The sequence below is a fragment of the Globicephala melas genome, chromosome 9, assembly GCF_963455315.2.
Source record: "Globicephala melas chromosome 9, mGloMel1.2, whole genome shotgun sequence".
In the NCBI taxonomy this organism is placed as follows: Eukaryota; Metazoa; Chordata; class Mammalia; order Artiodactyla; family Delphinidae; genus Globicephala; species Globicephala melas.
In genome coordinates, this window is record NC_083322.1 from 103238216 (window position 1) to 103255187 (window position 16972).

The 16972-nt window shown below is 47.6% G+C and overlaps 1 protein-coding gene across 1 annotated transcript in view; it reads right to left on the reverse strand.

Annotated features, from left to right (window-relative positions):
* Positions 1 to 2475: 2475 nt before the first annotated feature.
* SPMIP7 (sperm microtubule inner protein 7) overlaps positions 2476 to 16972 on the reverse strand; it is a 56808-nt gene continuing 42311 nt past the window's right edge. The window contains exons 8-9 of the mRNA XM_030871377.2: positions 7333 to 7440; positions 2476 to 2599 (exon numbers count right to left, since the gene is read on the reverse strand). Of these exons, the coding sequence (XP_030727237.2) occupies positions 2476 to 2599; positions 7333 to 7440 (232 nt within the window). The remainder of the gene's footprint in view (positions 2600 to 7332; positions 7441 to 16972) is intronic.

The following is a 16972-nucleotide window of genomic DNA, read 5'->3' on the forward strand; positions in this document are numbered from 1 at the left end:
GTCACTATATCATCTATTGAAAAAAATCTGTCCTGGGCTCAGGGGTTTAAAATGATTTCTTTATCTGTCCATTTCTAGATTCTCTCTTCTGCTCTCCCATGACTGTCATATTTTTCATAGTGTTACACTTGTGTAACGTTTTTACAATATTACGTTGCAATATATTTATCTGCTAGAATCAGCTCATTCGTGTGCATTTTCTCTTCCAAGTGAACTCTTTAATAATTTCCGACACTCTCTTACACCTATGTTTTACAAAAGCTGCAGAGGTTCTCTGTGTCTGCGTCATCCCTGGTGATAAATGAAAGCTGAGGCGGTAACACTGTAGGGAAGACTGGGCTTGGGGACAGGAGCGGCGGGCAAGCGTCAGAGTAATCCAAGACCAGAATTCAGAACCTGGAGAGCAGATGCAAATCCCTGAAGCTATCTTCCTTGATTTTTATGGTTTTCAGTTGAACTGCTGACCATGGAAACCCAAGTCATACAACTTGCCCTTGGAGGTAAGGGCCACAGACACGGGTGTTGCTATGTTGGCCTTGGACTCTGGATCTGTGGTGAGCGGGGTTTGCATTTGAACTTCACAGGTGAAAAGTCTGAGCCAGTTGTTGTGAAAATGAAGAGCTGCCATCTCTTTTCTGGATGTGGTCCAGGGATGCTGTGGACCAAGCCGGCAACCTTCTAGAAGCAGCTTTGGAGGTGCTCAGTGCTCTGATGGGTGCCCAGGGATCTGCACCGTGGAGGATGGAAACAGTTATCACAGGCTGCAGGGTGTTAGGATCGGGTGCTGCTGGTGCCCTGCCATAGAAAGGCCCAGAATGATAAACAGGTGCCTCGGACTTGGAGCAACAACTCCTCCTGACAAAGTGACCTGCCGGGGATGTTTACCGCAACTGTGATCTCAGGTCTCTGAATTCATCTACCCCCTGGACAGGGCTCATCCTTCCCATCTGTGTTTGGGTGAGAATCTTGCAGAGGTGAAGATTTTTGTTTTAGTCCGATTTTTTGATAGAATTGCTCTTTCTGAAAATAATTACACTGCACGACCGGGTTCAGGTGAAGCCATTCCCTTTCTGTGAAGGCAAGTCAGCTCTGCAGGATGGATGGAGGGTGGACGCCTGCCTTCCTGTGCATCCTGGCAGAAGAGCAGTGTGCAGGGAGGGTCTGCAGTCAGCGTCTAGGTCTGTAGAGGTGTCAGCTCAGGCAACAGATGATTCCCAAGCCTAAACAGGTGATTTTGCCCTTCCGATGGGAAAGCAGGGCCAAACTACCCCAGACGATTTACACATCTGTTTGGAGTTCTGTGGGATCCCTAGCTCATTCTGAATCTCTTGGGAGAAGGAGAAGTCATTCTGTCTCTGTTTGTTTGTTTTTTAATAACTCAGGGAAGGTTATTCGGTGTGCTGAGAAATGGAGTGGCCAAGGTTCTAAATCCGGAAAGCCTGGGTTCTAGTTCTAATTCTGCTAATTATGAGCGTGTGACCTTCTATCAGTATTTCCCTTCTCCTAGTCTCAGTCTGCTTATTCATAAAATAGCAAGAGATTTGAAAAATGCCTGCTGTGGGGTTGTGGATCAAATGTGCTAAGATTGGGCTTCTCTGGTGGCGCAGTGGTTGAGAGTCCGCCTGCTGAAGCAGGGGACACGGGTTCGTGCCCCGGTCCAGGAAGATCCCACATGCCATGGAGCAGCTGGGCCCGTGAGCCACGGCTGCTGAGCCTGCACGTCTGGAGCCTGTGCTCCGCAACGGGAGAGGCCACAACAGTGAGAGGCCCATGTACCGCAAAAAAAGAAAAAAAATGTGCTAAGGTTTATGCAAGCTAACGGGATCTACAGACGTGTGGATACAAATATAACCACGTGTGGGAGGATGGAGGGATCCCACACAGCCCACATCCATGCCTGAGAGGTTCTGGATCTGGAGCTCCACTTGGTCACGGCCCAGCCAGGCCACACGCTGACCCTAATGTGGTTATGTGTGGGCATTCCTGCCTCAGACCCTCATGGAGGCTGGGGTGCTCTTGTCTCTCAGGAAGAGAAACACTTGAGCCAGGCGAAGGCCGGCTTCTGTCTTCTGTATCACAGGCGCTGTCCCCATGCGATACACTCTGTGTGAAAAGAATGCCCCTTTCTCTCTTCATATTCAGTTTTCTCATCGACAGCATACGGGCCTTGGACTGGATAATCTGTGATCATAGAATCTGGGATCTAGGCTCCACAGTTAGAATTCCCCACATGAACCCCAGACCTCTAGGTAGCCTGGCATTCCCACTCTAAAGGGGAATATTCTAAAATAACACCTCTGCGGCTGGGGGCTTCCAGAAGACCTTGGCTGCCATCCTGGAACGGTGGCACCACCAAACCTTGTCCAACTTGTACAGACACACTGGGAACGTGCTTTATCTGATTTCTTTTATTTCCCCATTGTACTGTGCATGGCGCCTCCCCAAGGCTCAGGTGTCACTCAGGGCAGGTCCCTTTCAGTAGCCTACAGTTTTCTTTTCCTTCTTATTGAAGGGGTTGTAGGGTTTCACAGTTGTGACCATTCTAGACAGTGGCCCCTGGTGACGGAAGAGGTCAACTGCCATTTCTCTCCGTAAGATGCTGTAAGAGAATGGAGGGGAAAAAAGACACATAAAATAAAATAAAAGCATATAATCTCATCTATCCTCCAACTAATGATACACACGTCAGGGTGCGGGGGGGCAGGGAGAGAGAGAGGAGAAGCACAGAACAGAAAGAAAATGGTTAGTCCTTGTGTGTATTGTTTCCTTTATTTCATTTATTTGCATTCAGTTCATTGATTGCATTCTATGCATTATATTGCCATCAGTTTCATTGACTGAAAATCTACTTTGTGCCTAGAATTACAGTAGGTGCTAAGAATACAGAAAACACAGACAAAGGAGGTGAGGCTGCAGAGAGGCAGCTGAATAACCCAGGGCTACCACACAAAGCCTCCGTGGGGGTGGGCTCAGGGTGTGAGGGCACCCAGAGGCAAGGTCACCTTTCTGGGTTGGGGAAGGACATCCACCCACTGTCTATGTCAGGGAGGAATCAGGAGGGTCACAGTAAAGGCCAGCTGGTGCAAAGGTCAGAGTTCAGGGAGACAGGAAGATGGGAGGGCATGGAGCATGCGGGCGGGGCTGGGAGGGGGAGAGGGAGACAAGGGCAGAGGCGGGAGGGGCCTCATGCGGGGCTGAGTGCTGGCTTCACCCTGCAGGTGGGGTAACCTGGTGGCTCCCTCATGATACTCTCAACCCACACCTTAGTCTGCTCGTCTCTCCAATGGAAATGATGCCCTACCAAGTTTCTGCTGAGAATTACAAGAAAGGAAATAACCGTGAAAATGTAGAATACTATGTATGTAAATGACGCTTTCCAAACACCTGTTGTGTCCAGAGGTGTCCACCTCAGCATGGACCTGGGTCATGCCATCTCTCTTGAGCAACTGCACACAGCCTGTAGCGATTCTCCCATGAATCTGCTGCTACTTGAATCACACACACACACACCGCGATGCTCGTATGGGGCAGAAGTTATAGAGGACACAGCAGATGAATCTCAAGCACGCTGTTTTTATGCTGCGATTATCATGAAGTAACAATAGTTTTTTCTGATGTTGTGAAAAAATGCTGTTGAAATGAGAACTCCTGCTTCTGTGAAGGTTGAATTCTGGTGTGAGGGATGCACAGGAAACACTGAGCTGTGATGGAAACAGGAGTGGACGCCCTACCTTCAGACCTGGAGACTCACAGCATCCCTCTGACCCATCTCCTGCACCCCCGTCTCCCCGCCTTGAACCCCTGTCCCATAATCCCTTCCCTGCTCCTTTGCATCTCCTCTCAGCAGTACCCATCCTAGGGCACTGCTGGTGTCCTGCACACCACCCTCAGCATGTGTTATGGGGACCGCACGGCCCTCCCTCCCTTGGCATCGACATTCAAGGCCTAAGCCACTCAACCCCACTCAACCACCACTGCGGCCCATCAGCCACAAACTCCACCGCAAGTGCGCCATTCTTGCCCTGGGCAGGAAGAGGGGCCCTCAGTCCTTCCCCCGGTTGTCCTGTGGGAGCTCTTCATGTGACTGCAAGAGGAGAGCCATGAGCTGGAGGAGGGAGAGGGCTGGGGGGTCGTGGAGCTGCGAGGGAGGGCAGGCTGGCTGCTCCAGGGGAAGGTCTGATGTAGGGAGGCCCTGGGCCTGGCCAGCCAGCAGTGAGGGAACAGGGCTGAAGGGGAGCTGGAACTCACAGGGAAGGAAGAACCTTTGAGGCAAGTGGGAGGTTGTCTTTCTGGGAGGAAAGGAAACAGGAGTAGTGGTGGGAGTAGCGATTCTGAAGTGGGGGGAGGACACGGGGGTGGTGGTCCACCGAAGCAGGTAGCCGGGGGGCCTGGGGAGTGGCAGGGCGGCCCTCTGAGGGGGAAGGTGGAGGGCTGCTGCCACCACGGGGCGGAGCCAGCTTTCCACGGAAGGAGAGCCGCGAGGGGAAGCCGCGAGGAGAAGCCGCGAGGAGAAACAAAGAGCGCCTGGAGGCCGTCAGCTCACTAAGGGCTCGTGATACTCAACAGACAGAGACTCAGACTCTCACGGCCGCTGGAAGCTTTTAGCGAAGAGAAAACAACAAAAACACATTAAGTATAGTGTCACAAAAGAGCAGAGGCACTACTTCGCCACGGAGAACCTCAAAGACCTGACTTTTTCTGATCACAGGGGCCAGGACAGGTGCAGACCACTGGCCGCCCTGCTGCAGGCCGCCGGCCTGTGTCAGCAGAGTGCTGTTAAAAATCTACGCGCCTCCCTGTGCCTTCTCACCGCAGAGCCCCGCTGCCACGTCAGGAGCCCTTGTTTGGGGGGACGCAGGGGTGATCTGGGCTCCCAGACCAACACAAGTCTGTCATTTCGTGTCACATAGTGGGTGACACTGTCTGTGTTTCCAGAGCCAGTGTGCACCCTGAGAATGAGAACCCCAGAGAAGACAGCTCCACGGGTCCTTGGGCCCCACTCTGGGACAGCAGGTGACAGCTGTGTGTGCAGTATGTGCGGGGTGAGTGCGGGGCTGCCAGGGGTCAGCAACCAGCCTGAATCTGCCGCTGTGGCCATTACCCCAAATGGCCTAAAGACTCAGCCTCTTTTCTCAGGTAGCAACAGTGACCACAGTAGGAACACAAGTAGTAACGGTGGAGGCTAGTTTCCCACGTAGGAATAAAGATTCCTCTGAAATATATTAGGGACTTTGGACCGCTAGCTCACGTGGCGGCAGAAAAACGCCAGACCACAAGGCTGTCGGGGACGAGGTCTGAGAGATTTGGGGTGAGAAGATGGGCTGTGGACAGAAACGGCGACGGGTGAGAACCGGCTGCATTTGCCAGAAAAAGTATCCTCGAGTTTGCTCTCTCCTCGATCGTGAATTGCCCAGACGCAGGGCGTTACCCTGACTTTTCTGGGCAGTAAGTCTAAACAACAGATATAAGGATGCATTTAATTTTCACATAGTTTCTTTAGGTCCTTCAGAGGAAGTAAAACACTGTGTCTAAATTTCTACCAGCCCTTCCTTTGGAATTTGTGTGACGTTTGACAATGTGTCTTGAGAGAAAACGGACTGAATGCAAAACACCAGCCTAGAAAGCCAATGACCCTCTTTAAAATGTTTCCCACCGGGTGGCCCAGAGATGCCGGACAGTTGGCAAACTGTCCGAGCTAAGCTCAGTTGACGATGCGCCCCGTCGCCTTGTGGTCACTGCCCTTACCACGCGGCTCTCTACACGCAGTTCACACCGCGCCGGGCGGTGACCTGAGAGCTGCCTCCCTAAGACCCCACGGCTGCACGATGAGGGCTGCCTGGGGCAGGCAGAGGCCTGCCCTCGAGTATCTGTGAGATGAAGCCCACTGCCCCGAGAATCACGGCGTGGACCACCTCCTCCTTTCGTGAAGTCTTCGCTGCACCCACACAGATGCCCTGCTGGCCTGGAGCCTCAGTTTCCTTACCTGTCAAGTAGGAAGACAAGAGACCTTCCTCACAGGGTCACAGGGTTGATGAGACCAGTCAGTCCTTACAGGGCAGTGTCCCAGAAGCCCTCAGCTGTTAAGTGACTGTCACTATGAAGACACTGGGCATCCTCCAGGGTAACTTTATCCCTCGCTCACCGCTAGACTGGGAGCTCCTTGCAAACTGGGTCTAACTCTTGTGAATTCCTGGCACTGTAAACATCTGTTGACACAACACTTGTTGAATGAACCACACACACACGAGTGTATGACTAGTGAACTGATGTATGAACTGCGGGCCGAGGTCCACAAGGCCCCGCCACGTCCTGCCTCTCGGGATGATCAGGAAGCCCATCAGGGCAGGAGCTCGGACTCTGCCTGCAGGTCAGCACCCACCAGCCCCCCTGACCGCCCAGCTTCCTGGGTCTCTGCCCAGGCTCTCTCTCCGACGTCACCCTGCCTTTTCTTCTGCACAGCATGTGTCTCTGTCCAAAATCGTTTTAATTCATGTCTTCAGATACTTGTATGCCTCTTTGCTTCTGTCTTTCACGCCAGAACGTAGGTTCCTGAGAGCCTGGAGCTTTCCCGCTCAACCCGGTGAGCACAGAGCCTTCAGCAGTGCCTGGCCCAGGGTGGGTGCTCAAAGAATGTTTCAGGAATGAGTGGATTCTCCACCAAAAAGGAGAAAAGGCACCAATGGAGGCGGGGGGCTGCATTGGTCCCCCTCCCAGATGCACACCCACCGACCCACCACGAGAGCGTATTTACTGGCACGGGGCCAGCCTCTGGACCCCGCATTTGCATCTTCAGAGCTGTGTTATCTTATTTGCAAGGCCAGGACGTCCATAAGACGCTTTCAGATTTGAGGTGTAAGGAGCAATGATGCGTTGCTTCTCACTGGCAGCTTCAACACACAGGGTCTGCGCTAAACTCCCATCAGATGTCTCCCGTTTTCAATTTGCAAAACAGCGTTTAAAAATATATATGGCTTTCAACCGAATGTTGTCTTTCGTGAAAGGTAAGGTGGCTATTCACAAGAAGTGAATACGTGTCCCGTGCAGTGTGTTCCATGCACGTTCTGAGGATCATGCAGAAGGGTGATGTGTATGCAGAGCTGAGCCCAAGAGGCAAAGATGCCATCCACCTAAGATGCATTAAACACCTTAATATGCTCCTTTGAGCAGCAACAGTGGGGAATGGACTCTTCTGTCTTTTTGGACTCGACACCCTATTTTTTAAACAACGTAAATGTACTCTCAGTACTGAATGGCTCTTTAATGGGCTAATCATCATTAGGACACCTCCCCACCGCGTATCTGAGCGCACTGAGTAATAGGACTCGTACTTACTGGTGCACTCCTGGATCGGGCGAGGGGGTCGTTGATGGACGACGAGAATTTGCTGGATGGGTGGCTGTGAAATGAACCTTACCAGCGTATCCTGGAATATTTGCAGAGCTAAAGGAAAGAGGGCAAGAAAGGAAAGGAAAATAACCATCTGTGAAATAGTCACGGTCACCAGCACCCAACTATGAAAACACAAAGGAGGACGCAGTCTAAAGGTTTTGTCCCACGTCAGGGCTGGAAATCTGGCTGCCAGACAGGAAAGCGTTCAGGCAGGGGCCAGAGATGTGCAGATGACAGCCCTGCTCTAGGACTAAAGAAACTTACTTCAGGTCCATGTTTTTCTACTGTTTCAATTTGCATGTGTTTTACATACATGATTCACAGTTGAGCTCTGTTTTCTAATGAAGGAGGACAGGTTTTCCTTACCAAAGAGTGGACCTGGGTCCCACACGGAGCTCTGTGACACCAACTCCAATATCAGTCACAACTGTGATTTTGTTCTTTTTGTTGTTGTTTTTTTTTTTGATACGCGGGCCTCTCACTGCTGTGGCCTCTCTCGTTGCGGAGCACAGGTTCCGGACACGCAGGCTCAGCGGCCATGGTTCACGGGCCCAGCCGCTCCGCGGCATGTGGGATCTTCCTGGACCGGGGCACGAACCCGTGTCCCCTGCATCGGCAGGCGGACTCTCAACCACTGCGCCACCAGGGAAGCCCACAACTGTGATTTTTAAATAATATTTATGTCTTGCCACCGTTAAAGTACTGATTTCATATAATTTCCTGAAATTGCACAAATTTAACTCAATTCCACTTACTCCTCTGCTTCCCTGGTCCTTTTCCCCTCCAGAGAGAAGGAGAGTAAAAGAAAAACACAAGAAGGTCTGGCAGGGTTTTTCAGTGTGGGTATAAAATCCCTCTCTAGAACGGCAAGCAAACATCCAAAAGAAATATTTTAGTGGGTAATTCAGAGAAGTGTGAATAATAAGTATTGTTTTTGCCATTTTTACAGTGTATAAAACCCTTTCCATGGATTATTTCCTGAGGAAGAGGTGGGCCCAGTCCCAGTGCCGCTTAAGACATGCAGCCTCACCCTCAGGTGCGAGGAAACGTGAGGTTGAGACTATTTTCAAAGAGCAAGCACACGCTCTCTGCAAATCACAAGGCTCCTCCAGTAACACCCATCTCTGAGAAGTTCAGCTCTCAGGGTCCTCTTGCTGCCATGGCCAGGAGAGGGCCAGGGCTCAGCTTGCCCCGGCCACTCCAGGGCCCCTCCTCGGGAGCGTGACATTCCTCTGGCGAGGGTCCTTATCCTCGACGGAGGCCCAGACGCAAGGCAAAGAGCAGCGAGGACCGAGCCCCCATGGAAGGCAGAGGGACGGCTCCTCCGAGGGTCTCCTGGTTTCGTCTCATGCTTTCCACACATCCAATAAGACAAGGAAACCTCCAGTCAGCACTGACCGCAGGAGGAATTTTCAAAATATGGAGCTTCAGGGAGGGCGCTGCGTACAGCCAGGGACGGGCAGACAGTGGAGGGCGGGGCAATGAACGGGGTGGGCTCAGGGCCGGGGACTCAGATCTAGGCCTCAGCTACGAGAGGGGCGACAGTACCAAGCTCAAGGGCGTGGGCAGGAGGGAGGCCAGATTCTACTTGTGTCTGTGGGCAGGCAGGTCCTCTGGTGTCCTTCTGGGCACTGATGATATGCCCCTGGCATCAGCACGTTACGGGAAATGACGTATCAGGTAGGAATTGCACCAGTAAAGTCCTGTGTCTCTTCCAAGCGCATCAGTCTACGACTTGCTGGCTTGCAGGCAATAAAGCAGGGGACCCCGATGCAGACAGAGTGAAGGGCAAGCACATCAAGGGCAACAGCAGGGTAAGCAGTGCAAGCTGATGGATCTTGTGAGGCCAGGAAAATCAGGGAGCCAGGCCTGCCCTGCCCTTGTCTCGGCCAGCTGCAGGCCGAGGGTGCACATGGCCTCCCAGCGCCCTGGGGGTCAAAGGGATTCAGTAAAGGTGAAAGCAACTGGCAAGTCCTTAGCACTTAGTAGGTGCTCAATTAATCGAGCATGTAAGATTTTAAAGAAATAAGAACTGTACAAGATAGGAGCCTGGCAGGCGAGGAATGCAGTTCGTCCAGGACAGGCAGCCTGAGAGAGGTGAAGACAGACAGTGGTTTCCAAACGCTGCTGCGCCCTGACGACTCACGGGGATTTTTAAAAGGTACTGATGCCTTACTCCTACCCCCAGACATTCTGATTTAATTGGCAAGCCGTGTAACCTGGGAATTGGGGTTTTTAATCTCTCCAGAAAACTCCCATGGGCAGCCAGGTTTGGAAGTCTCTGTTTCAGGCTTGTTGCAGGGACCTGGGTGAGTAAACCACTGCTGTCCAATTCTAGGCAGGGCCCTTCAGGTTTTCCCGGAATTTTCTTAAAGAATTGCAGCTGTATGTCACAGAGGTAACAAAAAAATGGGGCAAAATCATTCATGTGTTGTGTCTCTCCCCAAACATTCATTAAAGCTTCCATGCATGTTACAAAGGAAATCCCCTTCCTCTGCGCGAGAGGTTTTTTCCACTGCCCCTAAAACACCTGCAGAATGAAAATGCTTCTGAAGTCATAACCTTCCATCAGAGCAGTTAAGAAGTCAAAGGTGGAAGCAAGTGATGTGTCAATCACAAGAAGGGCTTGATATAAAACATCACCCCACTATATGTGCCTTGTGGCATTCAGGTTATTGATGTTAAACGGTATTATACATTACGTTATAATAATGATATTATATTACATCATATCTAAAAATAACACCCATGCACGAGTGGACTGAATTAAAGATAAGCTACTTAGGCCTGAGAAATGAATTCAGTTGCATAATAAACTGTCACATATTTGAAAACGAAAGTCCTCACCCACGCTGCTTCTAAAATCTATTCCATTTAACCCTTTGGCAGGGACATCACAGGGGGACTTTTTTCCGTCTTCAGTGCAACATGTTGACCTTATATCAAGAGGAGAATAGTCTCTGGGGGACACTCTGCAGACCTGTGGCTGATGGGTGACACGATTTTTCAGATGGAAGAAACAGAGATATTAGAGACACGGAAATGTACAGGCTCTAAGAGAATTTCCAGAGCAGTTGTACGTTCAAACCCACTCCCTCATTTAAGGAAAACGAGAGAAACAGGAAACCATTTAAAGATAAGTGAAGTCTTCATGTTTGCCTTTGCTCCATAGTCTTTTGGACACCTTCTTTGGTGCCCAATTCCCACAATAAGCCTAGAGTTGGTTCACTAATGGGTAAATTTGAATAAATTGTTGCCTAAGTTTACAGCTAATTGGTTTTGCTCAGCAAAGCATAATAAAATAGAAATTAAATAACTTGAGAAATAAAAGGAACTTCAGTAAATCAGTTAGAACGAGGGAGCCCAGATGGTGTGTAATGAAAAGCTAAATAGAACATAAGGAAAACATGGAGAAAACCATGTTATATGTAGACTATAGGTCATGCATACGTGGATTAAAATTCTAGTGCGCACACGTTCTCTCTCTGTACCACAGGCCTGACGAATCCTCACTGAGTGTGCGCCCTTTGTGACACTTAACGTGAGTTGACTGGTTTAATCTCCCAACACTCTGGGTCGCTGGTCCTGGTATCATGCCCATTTCATAGATGCAGGCACTGGGGCCTCAGAAAGAGTCTAAGTCATGTGCCCGGAGACAACCGAGCTGGCAGGTGGCGGGACTGACCCGACCCAGAAGGCCCTGACACCCAGACTGCCAGCCGTGCTGGGAGAGCTGTGCTGGGACAGGGTGGCCAGCGTCATTCAGGGTGTGGGTGTAGTGCACATTCAAGCCACGTGGGCCCTCGTTCATCGAGAGCTATTCTGTGTCAAGTACAGATCGAGAAGAACTCAAACAGACCTGACGCCTGACAGCTTTCCCGTTAAGCAGTAAAGTTGTAAATGCACGACTAGAGGTTTACAGAATCCAAGCGGGGCAAAGATCGCTGATGCAGAGTAAGAGCCGGAGGGTGTGAGAGGGACACAGAGGGAGGCGCGGGCTCAGACTGTCCCAGGGCTGGCATCGGCCTTCAGGGCTGCCCCCGCCAGCCCTGTGCTCCTGGACACAGGATGGGAGCGTTCTGGGCCACCTCTGCCCAAGTCAGGGGTGGGGGGATGTGCAGCTCCCTTGCAGGGGGCGGGGGGCCGGGTTAGCTGGGCCAAGTGCTGGCCTAGTGCACGTGTGGACAGAGAAGCTGGCGGGCCTGGGAAGGCTGAGGGGAAGGAGGGCTTGGGAACTGGGACTGGTTTTGCTGACCGTTCTGTGAGAAATCTAGATAAGACCAGAGTCATGCTGGCCACTGGGCTGTGCCTCCCTGAATGTGGTAAGATGTGGTAAGATCCCCAGGACCTGCTCAGAAATTAGTGTCACTCCTACTGTCACCATGCTCTAGAGGATGTGCTTCTCCCTCTGTTCTCAGGGAACCTTCCCCTCTGGCAACCGGGAGGGGACACAGAAAGGAGCCGACAGCCCCATCAAAGCAGGGCTGACGCCCAGGAAGCGCTCACTGGCCAGAGGCTGCCCTGGGGACTGAGCGCTCATGGAATGAGTACCTGGGGCTCTTACATAATTTACTCTGCTTCAACCTCCCCATCTGTAAAGTGGGGAGAGAACCTATTCCCGCACCTCTGGCTTCATCACACTGCTTTGAAAAACAAATGAGAGAGTCGATGTGAAAGTTCTCAGAAAAGGCAGAAGTGTGGGCTAGTGTAAGGAACTGCTATTCATAGCCCGTCTTGAACCTGCCTTGTGGTCAGATTTTGTTAAAGGTGCAGTGCACCCAGGACAGGGGCAGGGCGGCCCCTTCTTCCATCTTAGGCCTTGGCCCAGGGGTGCCTGGAGGTCACTTTGGACAATTACTCATGATTTGCAAATGCTTCATCAGAGAGACGACAGAGGTAAAGGCACAGTGAATATGAAACTGGGTGAAGTCCTGAAATAAAAGATTATGATTTAGTGGAAGACAGCGCGGTGGAGGCGCCAGGCTGGTTTGGGAAACCAAACGGCAAACAGTATCTGGAGAGCACTGGGTATGGGGTCGGAGGGCGCAGCCTCTGCTCTGTCACCTGGACGTGCCTCTCTCCTGCTGAAGCCCCAGCGTCCTTCTCGTTGGTAAAGGGAGGGGCTGGACCAGCTGAGATGCACATACGTGAGAGCCCACGTGGTCCATGGCAAAAGAAAAACATCCTCCCTTTTCTTAGGAAAGGGCAAGGTTCCATGCTTTTGGATCCCAGGTCTGCACGGATCTGCTGTTACACATCATTCTCTAGTCAGGCACTTTGCACTGATGACTCCTGAATGCTAGGCATTTTCAAACAATGTGGGCCACAAAATAATTACTACCTGAAAACAAACTTCTCTTCCATCTCATTTTATAATAAGCTCTTGCAAAGAATATGGCTCTAGTATTTAAGAGTAGGATGAAAAAACAGATTGGGAAAAAAATGGGGGGGGGGTCCCTACGTTAGTCTTACCTTGTTTGCTTGACAGATTATGAGTGAGGATTGACTTTTTACCTTTTTTGTGTGTGTGTAATTTCTACTCAGTGCCTGATCTTCAAGAACTGTTGAAGCCAATGGATATCGTGGATTCTAGCTCCTAAACTAGGCCCAAGTTAGAAGTTAGGAACCTCAGTGGAAACTGAATTAATGTCTTGAGTTCCTTAACTAAATATCTTTTAATAACTGGCCCATCACTACCAAATCAGAAACTATTTTATTAATTTTAATGAGAAAACTCATGCAACAATTCTGCTCTTAAGGATTTGTTCTATAGAAATGGATGCATAAAACTGTGCAAAGATATATGTGGAGGATGTTTACTGCTGTATTTTTTTAACAATAGGAGAGATTTTAGTAACTACTTGGCCTACGTAAACTATGATATAGCTTGTAGTGGAATATGACGCAGCCATTAAAAAAGATTTTCAAAGCCCTGCATAGAGCCTGGGAAAATGTCCATTGCACCTGTCAACCCAACACCGCCCCACACTCGCATGCACACACAGCGACATGCAGCTACCTACAGGCAGAAATTCATGCACGTTTGGCGGTAAAGTCTAAAACATGTATCACTTTTCAACACTGGCCCTGGAAATGAAAGAGGTATTCCACTTTTGACAAACATATTTGAATGGTTTTTATAATAAACACATTTGGAAGGAAAAGAATATGCTATTTGGTGAGCTTTAAGGCTAGCACTGAAGGTGTGTGTGCGTACACATTGCACATAGACTCTGGCTCCACTGTAAATTTTTGCAATACTTCCAGGAAAGAATTTTGTAACATGCTTAAAAATGTTTATATATTTTGACCTCATAATCCATTTCAAGGAGTCTCCCTTAAGTAAATAACTCCAAATTAGAAGAAGATTCACTTAAAGAGTGTTTGACAGCATTATTTATCATAGCAAAAATTGGAAAGAATTTACATATGTAACCTAAGTGAACTAGTCAATGACAGTACATCTACACCAATAAAAAATCATGATGAGTTCATAATAACATGTACCCATGATGATGTTGCAATGTTAAGGTAGTAAAAATTATATATGTAGTATGATCATAGCTATATAAATATACAGATACAAGATTCAGGATGACAGATGGAAATATGTCAAAATATTAATAATGCCTATGTTTCTGTGTAAAAGTTTAGTTATATTTTTATTGTTATTAATTTTTCCTGTACTTTTTTCAATAATGATCAGATTCAGTTCTACAACTTTAAAAGTTATTTTTAAAACTATTAGTATAGGGCTTCCCTGGTGGCGCAGTGGTTGAGAGTCTGCCTGCCGATGCAGGGGACACGGGTTCGTGCCCCGGTCCGGGAAGATCCCACATGCCGCGGAGCGGCTGGGCCCGTGAGCCATGACCGCTGAGCCTGCGCGTCCGGAGCCTGTGCTCCGCAATGGGAGAGGCCACAACAGTGAGAGGCCCGTGTACCGCAAGAAAAAAAACAAACAAAAAAAACCAAAAAAAAAAAACTATTAGTATAATCACCACCAATACGTTGGGCATGTCAAATGAGATGGTGGCCAGAATACAAAATCAACGAATGAGGAAAATTTGAAAACATTTACCCTTTGGGGAAATTGGTGATTCCAACCACCTGAACCCAAGAGGCAGTAGCCTTGACTCTGTCTGCAATGCGGCTTCCACTGAAGGAGTCGGGGCAAGTACAGCTCCTGTCCTAATTGTCACAGGTTATGAGAACCTTAAAGATGATCTCATAAACGTATTTCCCTTTAAGAAAGTTTAAGATGAGGAAACAAAGGAAGAGTCATATTTGCTTTTGAATAGGATGGAACTCTACTGGGCACAAAGTAAGTTGACGTGTTTCTGGGTTTTGGACCTTATGCAAATGATGTCATGTTGCATGCATTCTTCTGTACTTTGCTCAGTGTGGTACTGTGGAAAGGACATAACATTTTGTTTAGAGATTCAAGTATATGTATCCAAACTATCAAGCAAAGCAAGCAAAGGATAAGCACAAAGTCTGATGTGATGACTTCTGGGTTGGGGAAGGAGACCAAGGAGATGAGGTTGGGAGGAATATACAGGTGGCTTAAAAGATACAGTACTATGTCCTTAGCTAGGCCCGGGATGCACAGGCATTTCCTTGTTATTTTGCTTTATATGTTACATATGACACTATACATTTTGTATCAATACCTCATAATAAAAATGGAAAACCTTTCTTTGTGTTAAAAGGTTAAGATTCTGTTAAAAAAATGAAACCTCATCCAAAGAAGAAACTTTGCAACCTCGGAGGCCCTCTAGTGGCCAATTTGGGGAAGTACAGTTAATGTCCAATTCTTTTACATAATCCATTCAATTTCCTTTCCTTAAAAACACTAATTAACAGCAAGATGAGGTAGAATGGCCTGCTCCCAAATTTACTTAAGTTAAATGGTATGTTCTACATCAAATTTTTAAAATGCTGCCAGACTGCTCTTTACTATCCTTGAAGAATGACCCAGAAGAATACATTTTATTCTTTAGCAAGAATGTTTCATAAAACATTCCAAAATTCAGATGTACATTTCAAAGGAGAAATAAAATTTTATGCCAGTAGGATATTTTCAGTTGGGTTTATCCTCATATTCTTTCTTGAAAATTTTTTAGAATTGCCACGTTTAATAGCAATAATTTCCTTGCAGAAATTATGGAAGAATCATAACCAACGAACCGTTCCTCAGGACTCAGCTAAAACATCACAGCCTTCAAGTCTCGTGGGTGAAAGTGACCTCTCTGTACAACTGAGATCAAAAGCACTAAGCTCACTGCTCAGGAGACTCACTCCACGCTGCTCTATATTATCATTGCTGGTGAGCAGAGCTCACCGGCCCTGCAGGTTTGCAAGCTACATGAGGGCTAAGTCTTTGTCACAGTACATGGAATATTTTATGTATTCTCTCCTCTTTTTTCTTTCTTTTTTGTTTTTGGTTGAAATGGATCAACTCATTTAATTCTTCAATGCAGTAAATTACAGAAATATATTTTAAAACCAAATTTAGTTTTGAAACATATTTTAGTTTGGCCAACTAGTCAAAAGAATTAGAGTCAGAATATATAACACAGGAAGATTCAAAATTATTATAGGGTGTAGAACAGGTCTGAAGGACAGCCAATGTGAAATTTAGCTATTTTGTCTCATGGACACAACTGATGTTTAAAGAAAATAGAAAGCAGCTAACATTTAAAATACTGTCGTGATTCACACTATAGGCTTGCAGGATACCTCCTGCAACAGCCATGATGTATAGCAGCTCAGTGGCATAATGAAGAAGATGTGGTACGTATATACCACGGAATATTACTCAACCATAAAAAGGAATGAAATAATGCCCTTTTCAGCAACATGGATGGACCTAGATATCATCATACTAAGTGAAGTAAGTCAGACAAAGACATATCATATGATATCACTTATATGTGGAATCCAAAAAGAGGGTAGAAATTAACTTATTTACAAAACAGAAATAGACCCACAGACATAGAAAACAAACTTATGGTTACCAGGGGGTAAGGGGGGGAGGGATAAATTGGGAGATTGGGATTGACATATACACACTACTATGTATAAAATAGATAACTAATAAGAACCTGATGTATAGCACAGGGAACTCTATTCAATACTCTGTAATGACCTATATGGGAAAAGAATCTAAAAAGAGTGGATATATGTGTATGTATAACTGATTCACTTTGCTGTACACCTGAAACTAACAACATTGCAAATCAATTATACTCCAGTAAAAATTAAAAAAAAAAAAAAAAGACACAGAATGTCAGCTTCCTGTAGTGTATCCTGTGAATCCTAGGGAAGTAATTTCTGAGGCTCAGTAGTTCCACTGGTGAAAGTGAATATATACATACTTTTTGTATATATTATATATATAATATATTCATAAAACATAGCATGTAAAGATATATTGCATATATATGTAGGCACCCAGGTTAGTCAGTGCTCAAAACTATAACCTCCTTTGTGAGAAACTACAGTCCTTTCAGGTACCTTTCTTTCAGGTATCTTTCCTCCTAAGCCGTGAGCAGCATCAGGCTGTTTTTTTTTTTTTTAATTT